Here is a 12,949-nt window from a genome sequence, read left to right on the forward strand (position 1 = left end):
AAAATTCTGTTAACTTTCCCTCGTTTTCTAAACATATTTTTATTTTTATTCATGTAACTATAGAAAATATTGTTTAATGTCATATTAATTAGTTGAATAACCGGATTTGTTGAGAATACTTGGATTAGGTTCGGCGGATCGACAAGTGCAAAGCCAAATGAAGTAAATTTTTAATACTATTCAAATAACTAAATCCAAAATTAAAAGATGTACCACTTTGTTCTTTATGTTAGGATTCTTTGTTATCATTTAGATTATAAAAATGTTTAAAATTATTTTAATATTCGTATAAACGAACAAGATCATAAAAGCTCACGCATATTTGTTGATATTATCATGAATATATTTAGATATTAGAATACTATTATGGATTGGTCGAAACCGTATAATGCATGAAAAAAAAAAAAGACATTGGAAATATATTATTATTTAAATGCATTACGAAAATAGTATTTTAATTACTTGATTATGATTAGAATAATATTCCTTTTGATACGCAATGGAGCACCCACTAGCCGCAAAAGGAGGAGAACTCCACATGTTTACAGAGCTACGGACATCATTATACTCCAATTAAAGCTTAGCTTCATGTGTAATAATTATATTTTTCAGGATTTATATTTACTTTATTAATCTTCTGAACTTTTTTTAATCAAATTGTACTTCTATAATAAAGTGTTCTTTTCTACTAAAATTAAGATGTATAAAGTGCTTTACAATTAATCTGGACGGGGAGTAGAGTAGTTCCTTACTTTCAGCTCTCTACGTATAAATAGAAAACTGTTATAGAGCCTTTCCATTTCAACGCCATCTTCTTTCTTATTGATTTTAAAATTTTAGTATAATATGATTTCACTTTTGTTTCTGGAAAACAGGTAATTTTATTTAAATTTTTAGATTTTTTAACAAAAAAAATTCAGTTTATATGCATTTAGTTGGGATGTTTTGACCTAATTATCACCATTGTGTTTATTAATGTTGCAGGCTAGCCTAGCTAGTCTATGTTTAGAAAACCGGAATTTAATTTGGAACATTTAAAATATGTTTCGTGAACAACTCTAACTCTTTCCAAAGTAGATATTCTTTACTGAATTTGTCAATACTACTTTCAGAAGATGATTGTTCCATTCCATGTATACAATAAACTGATATTCTGATTTCTTTTCCATTTTAATATATATTGCTCTTTGAACAAAACAATATATATATATATATATATCGAATTTGTGTTAATAAAAATGACACTTGAATATATTAATTAATATTTTGATCAATACAGAAGAAAATAAATACGTTAAACCATTTCCACATTGAAAATAAAGAACTCAAGTTTAAGTACAAGTAGTGAAGTACAACATATGATATATCAGCAAACTAATATCCATCGGATAGTCTATTTTGATATGTGTTTTTTCTCTACATATAGTTCATAATTAACAACATGTAAATATTTGTAAATGTTGTTTTATACAAGAGTATATTATTTCCTAAATTCGAGTTGAAGCTATCTCAAGAATCTTTAACTCCTAATGAAAGAAAACTTCCAAAAAAAACGGAATGTAAAGTTTGATAAGTTAGGTTTAAACATTTTTTTGATAAATATGTGAATTTTATTGAACTAATAGTTCGAGGAACTTACAAAAGCTGGATACAGAGGTTATTTTTTGCCAAAAAAAAACTAAAAACAAAGAAGAAACCAAAAGAGAGATATAATACTTCTACACGAACTTTAACCACATCCGCATAGCGGTCCTAAAACACTTCCTATTCTTCTTCGCCAGGATAGCGTCCCTAATCTGCCTGTCAAGACCTTTGAATAAGATAGTAGTCTCAGTGGACATGTTGAGGTGGTGTCTGGTGTTACGCTCCCACCAGGATCAAAAATTCAACATACAGGATCAAAAATTCAAAAGATATGGGACGACAAAGTAAATCTCAAGAAGAATAAAAGTAGGCATGCTTTATTTTTATTTTTGGCCTTTTTGGGTCAATATTTGCTGCGCGTGGAGGGTATACGTACGTACAACAATTGATGTGTTTAGAAACCACTCCTCATCAAAACGAATTAACCATCCTAACAACACTCAATCATTGTTAATATTTTTTTTTCACCTCCCACTATCAAGCTTGACTTTTGTTTCTATGTAATACTAAGAATCTAAGATTGTAGTTCGATTTTATTAAATTGCATTCTGCAAAGTTTTTCTTTCATCAAATCGAGATTGATATGTATATTACGTATTCATGCACCATTAGATTAGTTTTATGGATCCCTCAATTTCTCCCACCGTGAATGTACAAATTACAGAGGATAGTCAATAAATATAGGGAGAATATTGTTTTATTTTTGGTTTCTTGAAAGAAAAAAAAACAGTTAAAAACATATGTGCACGTGAGTGTGGGTGCAGCATGCACGTGAGGTGTGGCAGACAATGTCGGGAGAGACAGGCTATAGACTCCGACCGAGTCTTTCGGTTTAGCCAATATGGTTTTGCTGTTGAGTGAGTGTGTGCCTCTGTGTCTCTTCTCCTCATCGTAACCACACAAACACTCTCTTGTTTGTTCTAATTTTTCCCAACCAACAATATTTTATTTTTCTGTTAACCAGATTTCAGACTATCTTAACATCTTATTTGCACACTACTGTAGTTTATGTTTCAGTAGTACAAAGGTACATATGTTCTAAGAAGGTTGCAAACCTTTTTTTATATATATTTATAACCAAGGAATACCGAACCTAAAATCAATGAAATGTATATTCATCATAGCTGTGTATTTTCATCGATAGTAATATATATATCGACTAACTAAATTGTAATGAAAGGAATTGAAATCATTATACTATTGGTCATATAAGTTGAATATATAATAAAATACGAATCTTGACTATCATATCATTTATCGGTTCAACATTGATGTTTCTCTCAACATTTTTAGTTTTTTACAGTAAGAAAAAAACTGTTATATTATGTTTTGTCAAAAAAAATTAGTTCTATTTTGCATTATTTTTAAGCTATGTAGACAACCGAATTCATTGTCTAGTCAGAAGGAAAAAAAAAATTATCACTCTGTCACCACAACTTGGTTTTGTATTTGTTTATTTTCGTTCGATCCAATAATTAACTCAAATACGGATGGATCTAACATTCTAACCCAAACCGACTCATACGTACATTAAATTAGCTACGCAAATTAGTTTTTTCTTAGTCCGAACATACATGTACATGAAGGTTCCTAAAGTTGTAACTTGCAATTAGACATTTTTTTCAGTCAGCTATTAAATGCATACGTTTCTTTTAATACTATTAACATGCATATATTTACGGTTGTTCTTTTTTTTTTTAATCTTTTTTTTTCGAGTCTGGTATGGTCGATCCACTTCAAATGAAATTATATTTATGTATAAATATGTTTTTTTTTTATAAAATGAAATTATATACTATGAGTGAGTATAAGTCGTTATAATTTCTTACATCATTTTAAACGCGAGACATATCATATCAACAACACTGTTTATTACGGAGGCAACAAAATCAACATCAATACACATTTCCCATTCAACTGTTGCCAAGTGAAATTATTTTTGTCGACAAAGACTATATAAACATATATATATATATAGTCATATTCCAGATATGTATGCATGGATGTGTAGGCTATCACTGTTAAATTATTTGAGCAATTATTTTGTGTAAATATTCACGAATATTGTTCGTAATTAATATTTAAAGAAAAAAACATGTGGCTGCTGGTAATGAGTATTAGATGATGAGGGATAAAATTATAGGGAGATTGGTCAAACCTCGACAGCTTCTACATATCTAGAGACAGCTGCACATGTATGTCACTGATTGATGCATACAAATACACATACACATTCATATTCACTCGTATATATATATATATATATATATGTAATAAACTACACTCTCATCGTAAATTACAAAAAAAAAAAAACTAGTAACATTTTCATTTGTTTCGTTTTCTACAACACCATGATGATGTTCCAACTTCTTGATTTTGTGTGTAAAATATGCTTACATTTCACCGTGATCTATCGACGTAAAGAAAAGATTGCACATGAATCTTTTTATTCCCGTTCTTTTTTGGGTTGATATGTTTTATTTGGTTACCACGAGTCCACGATGACACAAAATCTCAAAATCATATACATATGAATATTTTAATTTGGACCTAAGCATCTGTTTTTTTGAAAAGACTAATGTCCAATAGCCATGACCAAGGCTAATAGCTTGCTACAATATTTTTTTCCGGGACATCGATCATATATAGTTATCATTTACTGTCTGTAGAATGTTATATCACCACGTGCGGAGATGATGATACGGTGGTAAAAGTGTTAAGTTTGATATTAAATTATTAACATTTGGATGTCTGTTTCACTTATATTTGATGACAATTACAACACAAAGGTTAAGACTTATTATACTCTCTGTTTGGGCTCAGTTAAAAAAATTATGACGGCGTATTTCGAGATTAACTTGGTTTCATCTCAAGAAATCTGATTAGATACGCATGCATAATAGCATGTAAATTCACACTGATTGATATTAGTTATAATGATCTTTATAAGAATGACACGTATTCACAAACAGCAACCAACACTGAGGACAAACACAACCAATGGAAAGTTAGAATATGTGGAAACCAACGTTAATAAAAGCGAAGATTATGCGACAAGACCCAACTACTTCTCCCTTGTTCTCAGTCATCAATCAACAGAGAGAATCTTACTATCAACGTTACACGTTTTTCCTTTTTTCCATTTCTTTTTCTTACTTTCAAAAGCCTCTCTTGTCATTGTACCCCATATATATAATGGACAAAAGTACAATGAATAATAAAAAGAAAAAAAAATACTCGAGAAATTTCATGCCTATTAGTTGAACTAATGGAAACTAATCACTCAATTTTTTATATAACGGAAAATCAACAATTTATCAAGAGAGAAAAAAATCATGATGGTTATAGCTGAGCAGAATCACAACTGAAATTACAAACTGGTTTCTACTAGCTAGGTACATGAGTACATGTATGTATACTTGATTACTACATAGTTCACATGGCATGATTCGGTGCAGTGCACTTCAATATATAAGACATGACTACACAAACTAAAAGAATTTACCTTTTAATTTATCTTTCTAGAAATGAAGTGACGCTGAAAAAATTTAGATTATAAACCATATATATTGCCCAAAAAAAGATTCTAACTTTGATTTTGATAAGAAATTATAAGAATTAAGAAAGAGAAAACATGGGAATTGTACGACCGAGGAAATGATTCAACAGTTGACAAAAAAAAATCATATCAGATGCACTGAAACACACAAACATATGTATATATATATATATATATGTTGGATCATGTGTGTGTATATAGAGATTGTGGTAGAGGACATAAGAGCAAACAGAATGATTTGGTGTAATGAAATTCCACAGCTGGTGGCGTTGGAAATGCAATTGGAATGATCCCATGTTAGGTTTTTACATGCCATCACTCGACATGCCTCTCTTTCCGCTTCCCCCTCCTTTATTTTTTAATTTCATTGTTTTCATTATTACTCTCTCCTCTAATCTCTCGCTAAATCGTATCATACCCATCATTAATAATTAATCACCTGTAATTATGCTTGTTTAATTAATCTTTATGTCTCTTTTAATAATTGATATAACTCGAGAACCATGTCTCCTTCCTTCCCTTCTCGGGTAATTGCCAAACAAAATTTAAATCTTTACAGCTGCATGTCTTTAGACAATTTATCACATTTTTATGTGTGTGTATATATATATATATATATATAGTGTTTATTTTAAATTTATTAATGAAACAATGTGTTTGTCTTTTAAATCTCATTCTGAAGTGATGATCTTATAACTATTCATAAACTTACAATTGTATGAAGATTAGGGGTGAGACAAGGTTCCTCGGTCTTAAATTTTATGTTGATAGATAAGAGAGATTCACCGACCAAAGTGTCGTCGTTTCGACGGTCCCCACAACATTTGCTTAGAGTTTCATCTATCTTCTTGAACGATAAATTAGATGCTACATTTATTGTTCTTGTATTCTTGTCTGTTTTATGCTCTAATCCCAAAACTTTTAATAATCTACGTACACATAAAATTGTGATGATCTACGAACATATTTGGAATTAAACTATACAAACAATTCTTGACAATGAATATTTAACTTGTTTGAAAACTCCACACAAAAACTTACGCGCGTTCGATTTAACTGTAGTCTTAGACGCAGTACTACAAATCCTAAATTAAGTAGATAAAGAAAAGTAGACAAAATTGTAAAAATAATAATAGAGATTATAAGTTCAGCAACTTATAACTAAGTAAAGCTGGTTCGATATATAAGTAAAAGACATGAATGATAATAAACTGATAATAATAAATTTTGAGCTAATATATGTATTTTTTTTTTGGCCCCTTCAAATGTTGTTTATTGATGATAACAACGAAAGCTCGAAACTTGTCTTGGTGAGATTAAATCATGTCTAGGGACCAGTGTTTCATGTCTACTCTCGGGTTTGTTTTGAGAAATTTCTAAAATCAGTGGGTCTTCTTTTTGTGCCTAGCTAGAGTTGTCATCGGATAACTCGATCAGCTTGATTTGGTTTAAATATGGTCTTGTTATATATCATCAACCTTATTAAAGTCGGCAGATAACTAAATGGATTAGATCATAGGTGTTGAATTTTGAATACGGACCACTAAGGTCCCAATCACCAGGTATCTTGTCTTTCCTATTTTGTGTGGGACTCTCATTTCTATTTTTCTTATGTATACTTGACAAAAAAAAAGGATATTCGCGCCAAGTGTAAATGCAGAAACATTAAACCGGGATACATAATTTAGTCCAATTTAGTAACGAAACTCATCTAGTTAAGCTTATCGATCAGAGATGGAACCACAAACAAAAAATAACTTGTGTTCTTTCCTTGAAGCTTTCATAATCTAAAACGTTGTTACTGATATACGTTACATACTATGTTAATTTTGTTTTCTAAACTTAGACTAGAAAAGAAATTGGAAAAATGCCGTTTAAATTCCCAACTTTCAAAATTGCGCCGAAAAAAGTCTGGACTTTTAACATGTCATTTTAATCCTCAAGTTTTGGTTGACTACAAAATTAAATGATAAACTTTTGTTGACCTGGCCGTTTTAGTCGTCATGATAATCTCCGTTAGAAACCCCAAGACTGAGTTAATTGGCCGTTAACGGTGTCCGTCTATTAAAAAACAATGTCGTTTCTCTTAATGAAGAAACATAAAATCCCCAAATCGATTTCTAGGGTTCAAAAACCCCCAATTCGATTTTGAATTTGAAACCCCTTAGTCTTGTCCAATGAGTTCCAGCTCTGTCACTTCCGGTGTCGTCGGTGAGCGTGGTGTGCCGTCGAAGTGTGTATGTAGTTTAGGTGTCACTATCTTTACTTCTAAGACGCAAGAGAATCCGGGACGTCCTTTCTTCCGTTGTGCCAGCAAAAGAGATGCGAATTCGTGGACAACCAAGAAAGATGTAAGTATATAAACTTGTTCTTCGTTCTGCTAGCCAATTCAAGGTAATAATGTGTCATTTGTATGTGCATTAGAATCACTTGTTTAAGTGGGTCGAGGATGCCGTGTTTGAAGAAGTTGAAGATGCTCTGCCAAGAGTAGCGATCATGGCAAATGAGATTAGCAAAGCTAAATGTGAGGCAAATGAGTTAAAGGCTATGATTCAAGAATTGAAGGATGAAGAAATGATTAGCAAAATGGAACTTCACAATTGTAAAGTGTGCTTCAAAGTGTGTTTTGTGTGGCTTTGTGTTATCACCATTATGTTGGTTTATGTGATGTATGATCAAGGAAAAGAGAAGAAAGTTGTTTTTGGTTATTAAGTGTATTTTCATAAATGGTTTGTCTGTGTTGTAATCGCTTGGAGGTGGTGAATGAAATAGACAATTTCATGTTTAGATCATGTCTGAAAATAACTTAATAGAACATGTCTTAATACAAAACAAAACACAACAACAACACCAAATACGGTTCCTAAAATGGTAAAGACACACAAGCCAAACCACTCAAACAACAACACCAAATACGGTTCTGCAACTAACCAAAAAACACATAAACTGCATCAACAGAAGCTTATTAGCTTGAACATTGAAACCATGGACGCCAACCTCCTGTCCGATTTGGTGGTATATGTGATCTTCCTCTCTGTGAGCCTCCTCTTTGTGATCCTCCTCGCTGTGATGATCGTCCTCTCTGTGGTCTCTGAGATTGTCCCTGAGATGATGTTCCATGATTTGGTGGTCCATGAGATGATGGTTCCTGCGGTGGTGGTCCCTGAGATGATGGTTCCTGCGGTGGTGGTCCCTGAGATGATGGTTCCGGCGATGGTGGTCCCTGAGAAGATGGTCCCTGAGATGTTTCTCCAACCAACGGTTGTCCCTGTCCAAATAAGATAATCCTCGGTTCCTAAGTCAATAACAATATCATTATTTATTCAATATTCTAAACAAATATGATTATTACCTGATCTTTTCTTGGTCGTCCTCTTGCTCTCCTTGGTGGAGTTGCAACTCTCGGATTCTTACAACTTTGTTTGTTGTGTCCTTCTTCCTTGCAGTTTGAACATGTCATGACACGGTTCATGCGTGATAGTGTGGTGTTGGAGCTAGAAGCAGTCTCAAACATCCCCTTTCGCCTAGCATGGTTATTTGTTCTACCAGGATTGCCTCTTCTCCATGGAGGTGGCAACACTCCTAATCTGGTCACACTTGGCCACAAGAGCTTGCTTTGAACAGGCCTAATACCACCGTAGTATGTTAGCTCCCACATTCTTGCTTTGTACCAGTCCACAACATAATCTTCAACTTTCTCTTTCTTCCCTATGATGACAGATGCATCATGAGCACATGGTATCCCTGTCATCTGCCACTTTATACATCACATGTACGAGCACTCATGTCCACTTCGTAAATCATATCACCATCTTTTATTTCATGTTTGTTGTGTCTTGCCATCCATCTTTGACAAGCCTGTGCCCCAACAATATTCTTCTTTATCTCAGCATGAACTCTCTTTGTGAATCGAGTCTTCAATCTACAAGCGACTATATATCTTTTGGCATTGCGCACCATACATTGCCTTCTAATGTCTTCCAACATCTCTAGTAACGGTTTCCTTCTCGCTTGGCGGATTGTCCTATTGAAAGACTCACTAAGGTTGTTCAAGTTGTCATTGCAGCAACTTCCAACCTTAAAGAATGCTCAAGACCATGACCTGGGATTAGTCTTCAGTAGAGACTCATAGGCACTTGGATTGTAATTCTTCAGCTCTAGCATATACCCATTGAATTCTCCTACCGTGTAGCTTCTAGCTATCTTCCAGAAGAGTCTCTGCAGCTCCATCTCATGGTTGTTTCTTTTCCAGTTTTCCATGATGTGCCTAGAACACTGCCTATGCTCAGCTTCTGGAATGACTGTTTGGATTGCTTTCATTAAACCCTGTAATTAGCCATACAACAAGTAAGAATGAAAAAGACATTTATCGTAAGATTGAATGTAAAATAATTTAGTGGACTAACCGATTGTTTGTCTGAGATGATTGTGAAATTTTTCCCATCTTTAAGATCCAACTTCGCACTGAGCATCCTAAGAAACCATTCCCAGTTATCATCATTCTCAATCTCAACAACAGCCCATGCAATAGGAACAATCCTATTATCCCCATCTCTTCCCACAGCAGCTAAGAGTTGACCTTTAACGTCCCACTTCAGAAACGCACCATCTATTCCTATGATAGGTCTGCATGTATGCTTCCAAGAATCTCTTTGTGACTTAAAACAGATGAACAGACGGTAAAACCTTTGTAAGCTTCCAATGGTTGTACCCGGTACAGTCTCAATCTCAAATGCTGTATCCGGATTAGATCGGAAGATCTCTGCTTGATAATCAAAGATACGAGCAAAATGTTCTTGATGTGTCACTTTCCTTTCTTTAAGAACTTTGGTCTTCGCCTTTGCACATTGGTCTTCAGTCACTGTCAAACCGTACTCCCTCAAGATCTCTGCAACCATCTCTTGTTTAGTAATTTTGGGATTCCTTCTCAACCTTTCTCTATACAACCAAGCAATTGTTCCTTGCTTCAACATCTTCGAGTACCCTGACCTCACACAAGCATGTTCTTCATCGTATATTTTAACTTGCATCTTATGCTTTTTCTTGTCATACGCGCAGTAGCATCTCCATGGACATTTGACATCAGTAGCAGAACACTTCGCACCAATCTTCAAACTTTGTGACCTATAAAGCTTGATGTCGTATCTGGTTTTCAAACAATACCTCAAGACAACTATCTTGAATTCTTCTGGGCCATTGAATGTTTTCCCCAAACTCAGCAGTTCTTCAGGATCTTCAGCTTCATGACCATCACCATTTTCATCACAATCGTCTTCATCATCACTGTTTGCTAGAGGCTCTGGAATCCTCTCATCTTCCCATATATCATCTCCACTATATGCATCATCTTTATTATCCTCCTCATCTCTCGCAGCTGTTCCAAATTCGGCTTCAAAGTCTTCACAATTTTCTTCCTCGACACCTGCATCTTCTTCATCTCTTTCGACATTTTCTCTTACATGGGAATCCCAATTGTTTTCTTCTACACCTACATTTCCTACACCATTTTGTTCCACACCTAGAACTGGTTCTACAACTACAACGCCCAATTGGTCAGATTGACGAACTTCCTCTTCGTTTTCGTTTCTGTTTACCTCGTCTCCATAACCAATCTCATCACAGTCTTCATCGCCAGCCACCGTACAATCATCCCCACTAACAGCCTCACGATCTTTTTCAATATCTTCACTCTTCTTCCTTTTTCGATACTTCCTTCGCTTTTTCTGTTTCGGTTGACCAATCTCAGTCGCTCCTTTAGGTTGGTTTGAAACAGCCTCACTCTCAGATGGGTTGCGAACCGTTGCCTCTATCTCCATTGCCTCCGCAGTCTGCACCGTCTCCATTGCATCCGCTGTCTCCACCGTCTCCATTGCCTCCACTGTCTCCACCGTCTCCATTGCCTCCACTGTCTCCGACGAACTCAGTCTTATTGAACACCGAGTTGGAAGCTTCTGTCCTCCTCCACGGGTTCTTGCCATCGCAATTAGGGTTTCGTCTCGATTTCAAATAATGAGAGATTTTTGTTCAATAGGTTTGGAATTGGAGAAAGATTTCGGGGTTTCGAATTCAAAATCGAATTGGGGGTTTTTGAACCCTAGAAATCGATTTGGGGATTTTATGTTTCTTCATTAAGAGAAACGACGTCGTTTTTTGATAGACGGACACTGTTAACGGCCAATTAACTCCGTCTTGAGATTTCTAACGTAGATTATCACGATGACTAAAACGGCCAGGTCAATAAAAGTTTATCATTTAATTCTGTAGTCAACCAAAACTTGAGTATTAAAATGACATGTTAAAAGTCTAGGCTTTTTTCGGTATAATTTTGAAAGTTGGGGATTTAAATGGCATTTTTCCCGAAAAGAAATGTAGAGGTCGAGTGATATATGATAGATGATTCATCGGACGGCAGTATATGTAAAAGAGAGAAACACGTGTCAACAATATCTAGCACTGATGACAATAACGAGACCCACCTGTTAGCGTGCGGGAAGCAAAGATTTTTAATAAAAACTCACTTTTTATTCCCTCCCCACTCATGTTCAATCAAGACCAAAATAGTCACTATTCACCATTTCACCTCTTGCCTCCTGTGTCTTTTTAACCAGAATTTTAATTACTTAATTTGATTTTGTAACCAGAATTTTACGTTTACTACCTAAAACCCTCCGCCTTCTTATTACTAGTCAAAAACGAGAAAAAACACACACACACACATGACACATAATTGTCATTTCCAAACTAGCCCAATATAAGTTTACAGCCCATTAGCGTCGTTTTAGTCTTGAGTGCACTTAATTTTAGGTCTATGATGATTGATGGTAATAGTCTAATAGATCATTGATCAGGTCCGCGGTCCGCCTGATGATTGTTTTCGATATTTTGATTCTGTCTTCTTCTCAGATTCTTCATTCTTTTAGTCTTCTAGATTGTGTATGTAGTTTGTTTAAGATTCATCATATATACATTAAAGTATTCAGATATGATACAGAGTTTGCAACAACCAGAAAAGCACTTGAAGTATTTTAAAACTTTTATAAATGAAACGATCACATCTATCTATGTTCATTTGTCATACTAACTATATATATATATATATATATATATATATATATATCAGTTTTTTTTAGAAATTGATTTTGTCAGCCAAATAACTTAAATTATAAATGGAAGAAAAGGTACACTCAAAAAAGAAACGTGGGCTGCTAGTCTAACATGGATTTCAATATGAGTGGAACGCACGTTGCTCCTACATTGCTACGAATTCTATTATATCCTACCAATACCATTCTAAACTGTTGAATTAATTTAACTTCAATGTTTTCCTCCATACATACATGTGCATTTTCCTCTATATATCAGTACATTGAAATATTATTGTCACAATGTAGGTAGGTATGCTTCGCTCTGCAATTTTAGATACATTAACTACATAATAGCACACGATTCTTACCGGTTATTTTCTTTTCTAATAGCCTCATTTATAGATTACTTTGGTATCTAGTAAAAACATTATAAATATAGATGATGTAAATTATAATTGGTTTAGATAGTGGTGGACTATGGACTATAATATGTAATCAAGTAACACGTAAGCTAAAATAGATAGACTCCTGAAACTCTTAATTTCCACAACGCCTCATATTATCATAGATTATAAAATCATCGAACAAAAAGCAATTGACTTGACTATACTAAGAAATTTTGAAACCGACAAAAAATGCTAAATGGATGATAGAAAGTAGA

The 12,949-nt window shown here is 34.1% G+C and overlaps 1 protein-coding gene and 1 pseudogene across 1 annotated transcript; one reads left to right on the forward strand and one right to left on the reverse strand.

Annotated features, from left to right (window-relative positions):
• Positions 1-7,380: 7,380 nt before the first annotated feature.
• LOC104743400 (uncharacterized protein At1g43920, Chloroplastic-like) lies at positions 7,381-7,915 on the forward strand. The gene is made up of 2 exons (XM_010464488.1): positions 7,381-7,554; positions 7,628-7,915. Exons 1-2 carry the CDS (start codon positions 7,381-7,383, stop codon positions 7,913-7,915), a joined length of 462 nt encoding a protein of 153 aa, XP_010462790.1.
• Positions 7,916-8,168: 253 nt separating this feature from the next.
• LOC147927956 (uncharacterized) lies at positions 8,169-11,181 on the reverse strand (annotated as a pseudogene).
• Positions 11,182-12,949: the final 1,768 nt, after the last annotated feature.

This window comes from Camelina sativa, chromosome 14 (genome assembly GCF_030686135.1).
Source record: "Camelina sativa cultivar CO46 ecotype springtype chromosome 14, ASM3068613v1".
NCBI classification, from domain to species: Eukaryota; Viridiplantae; Streptophyta; class Magnoliopsida; order Brassicales; family Brassicaceae; genus Camelina; species Camelina sativa.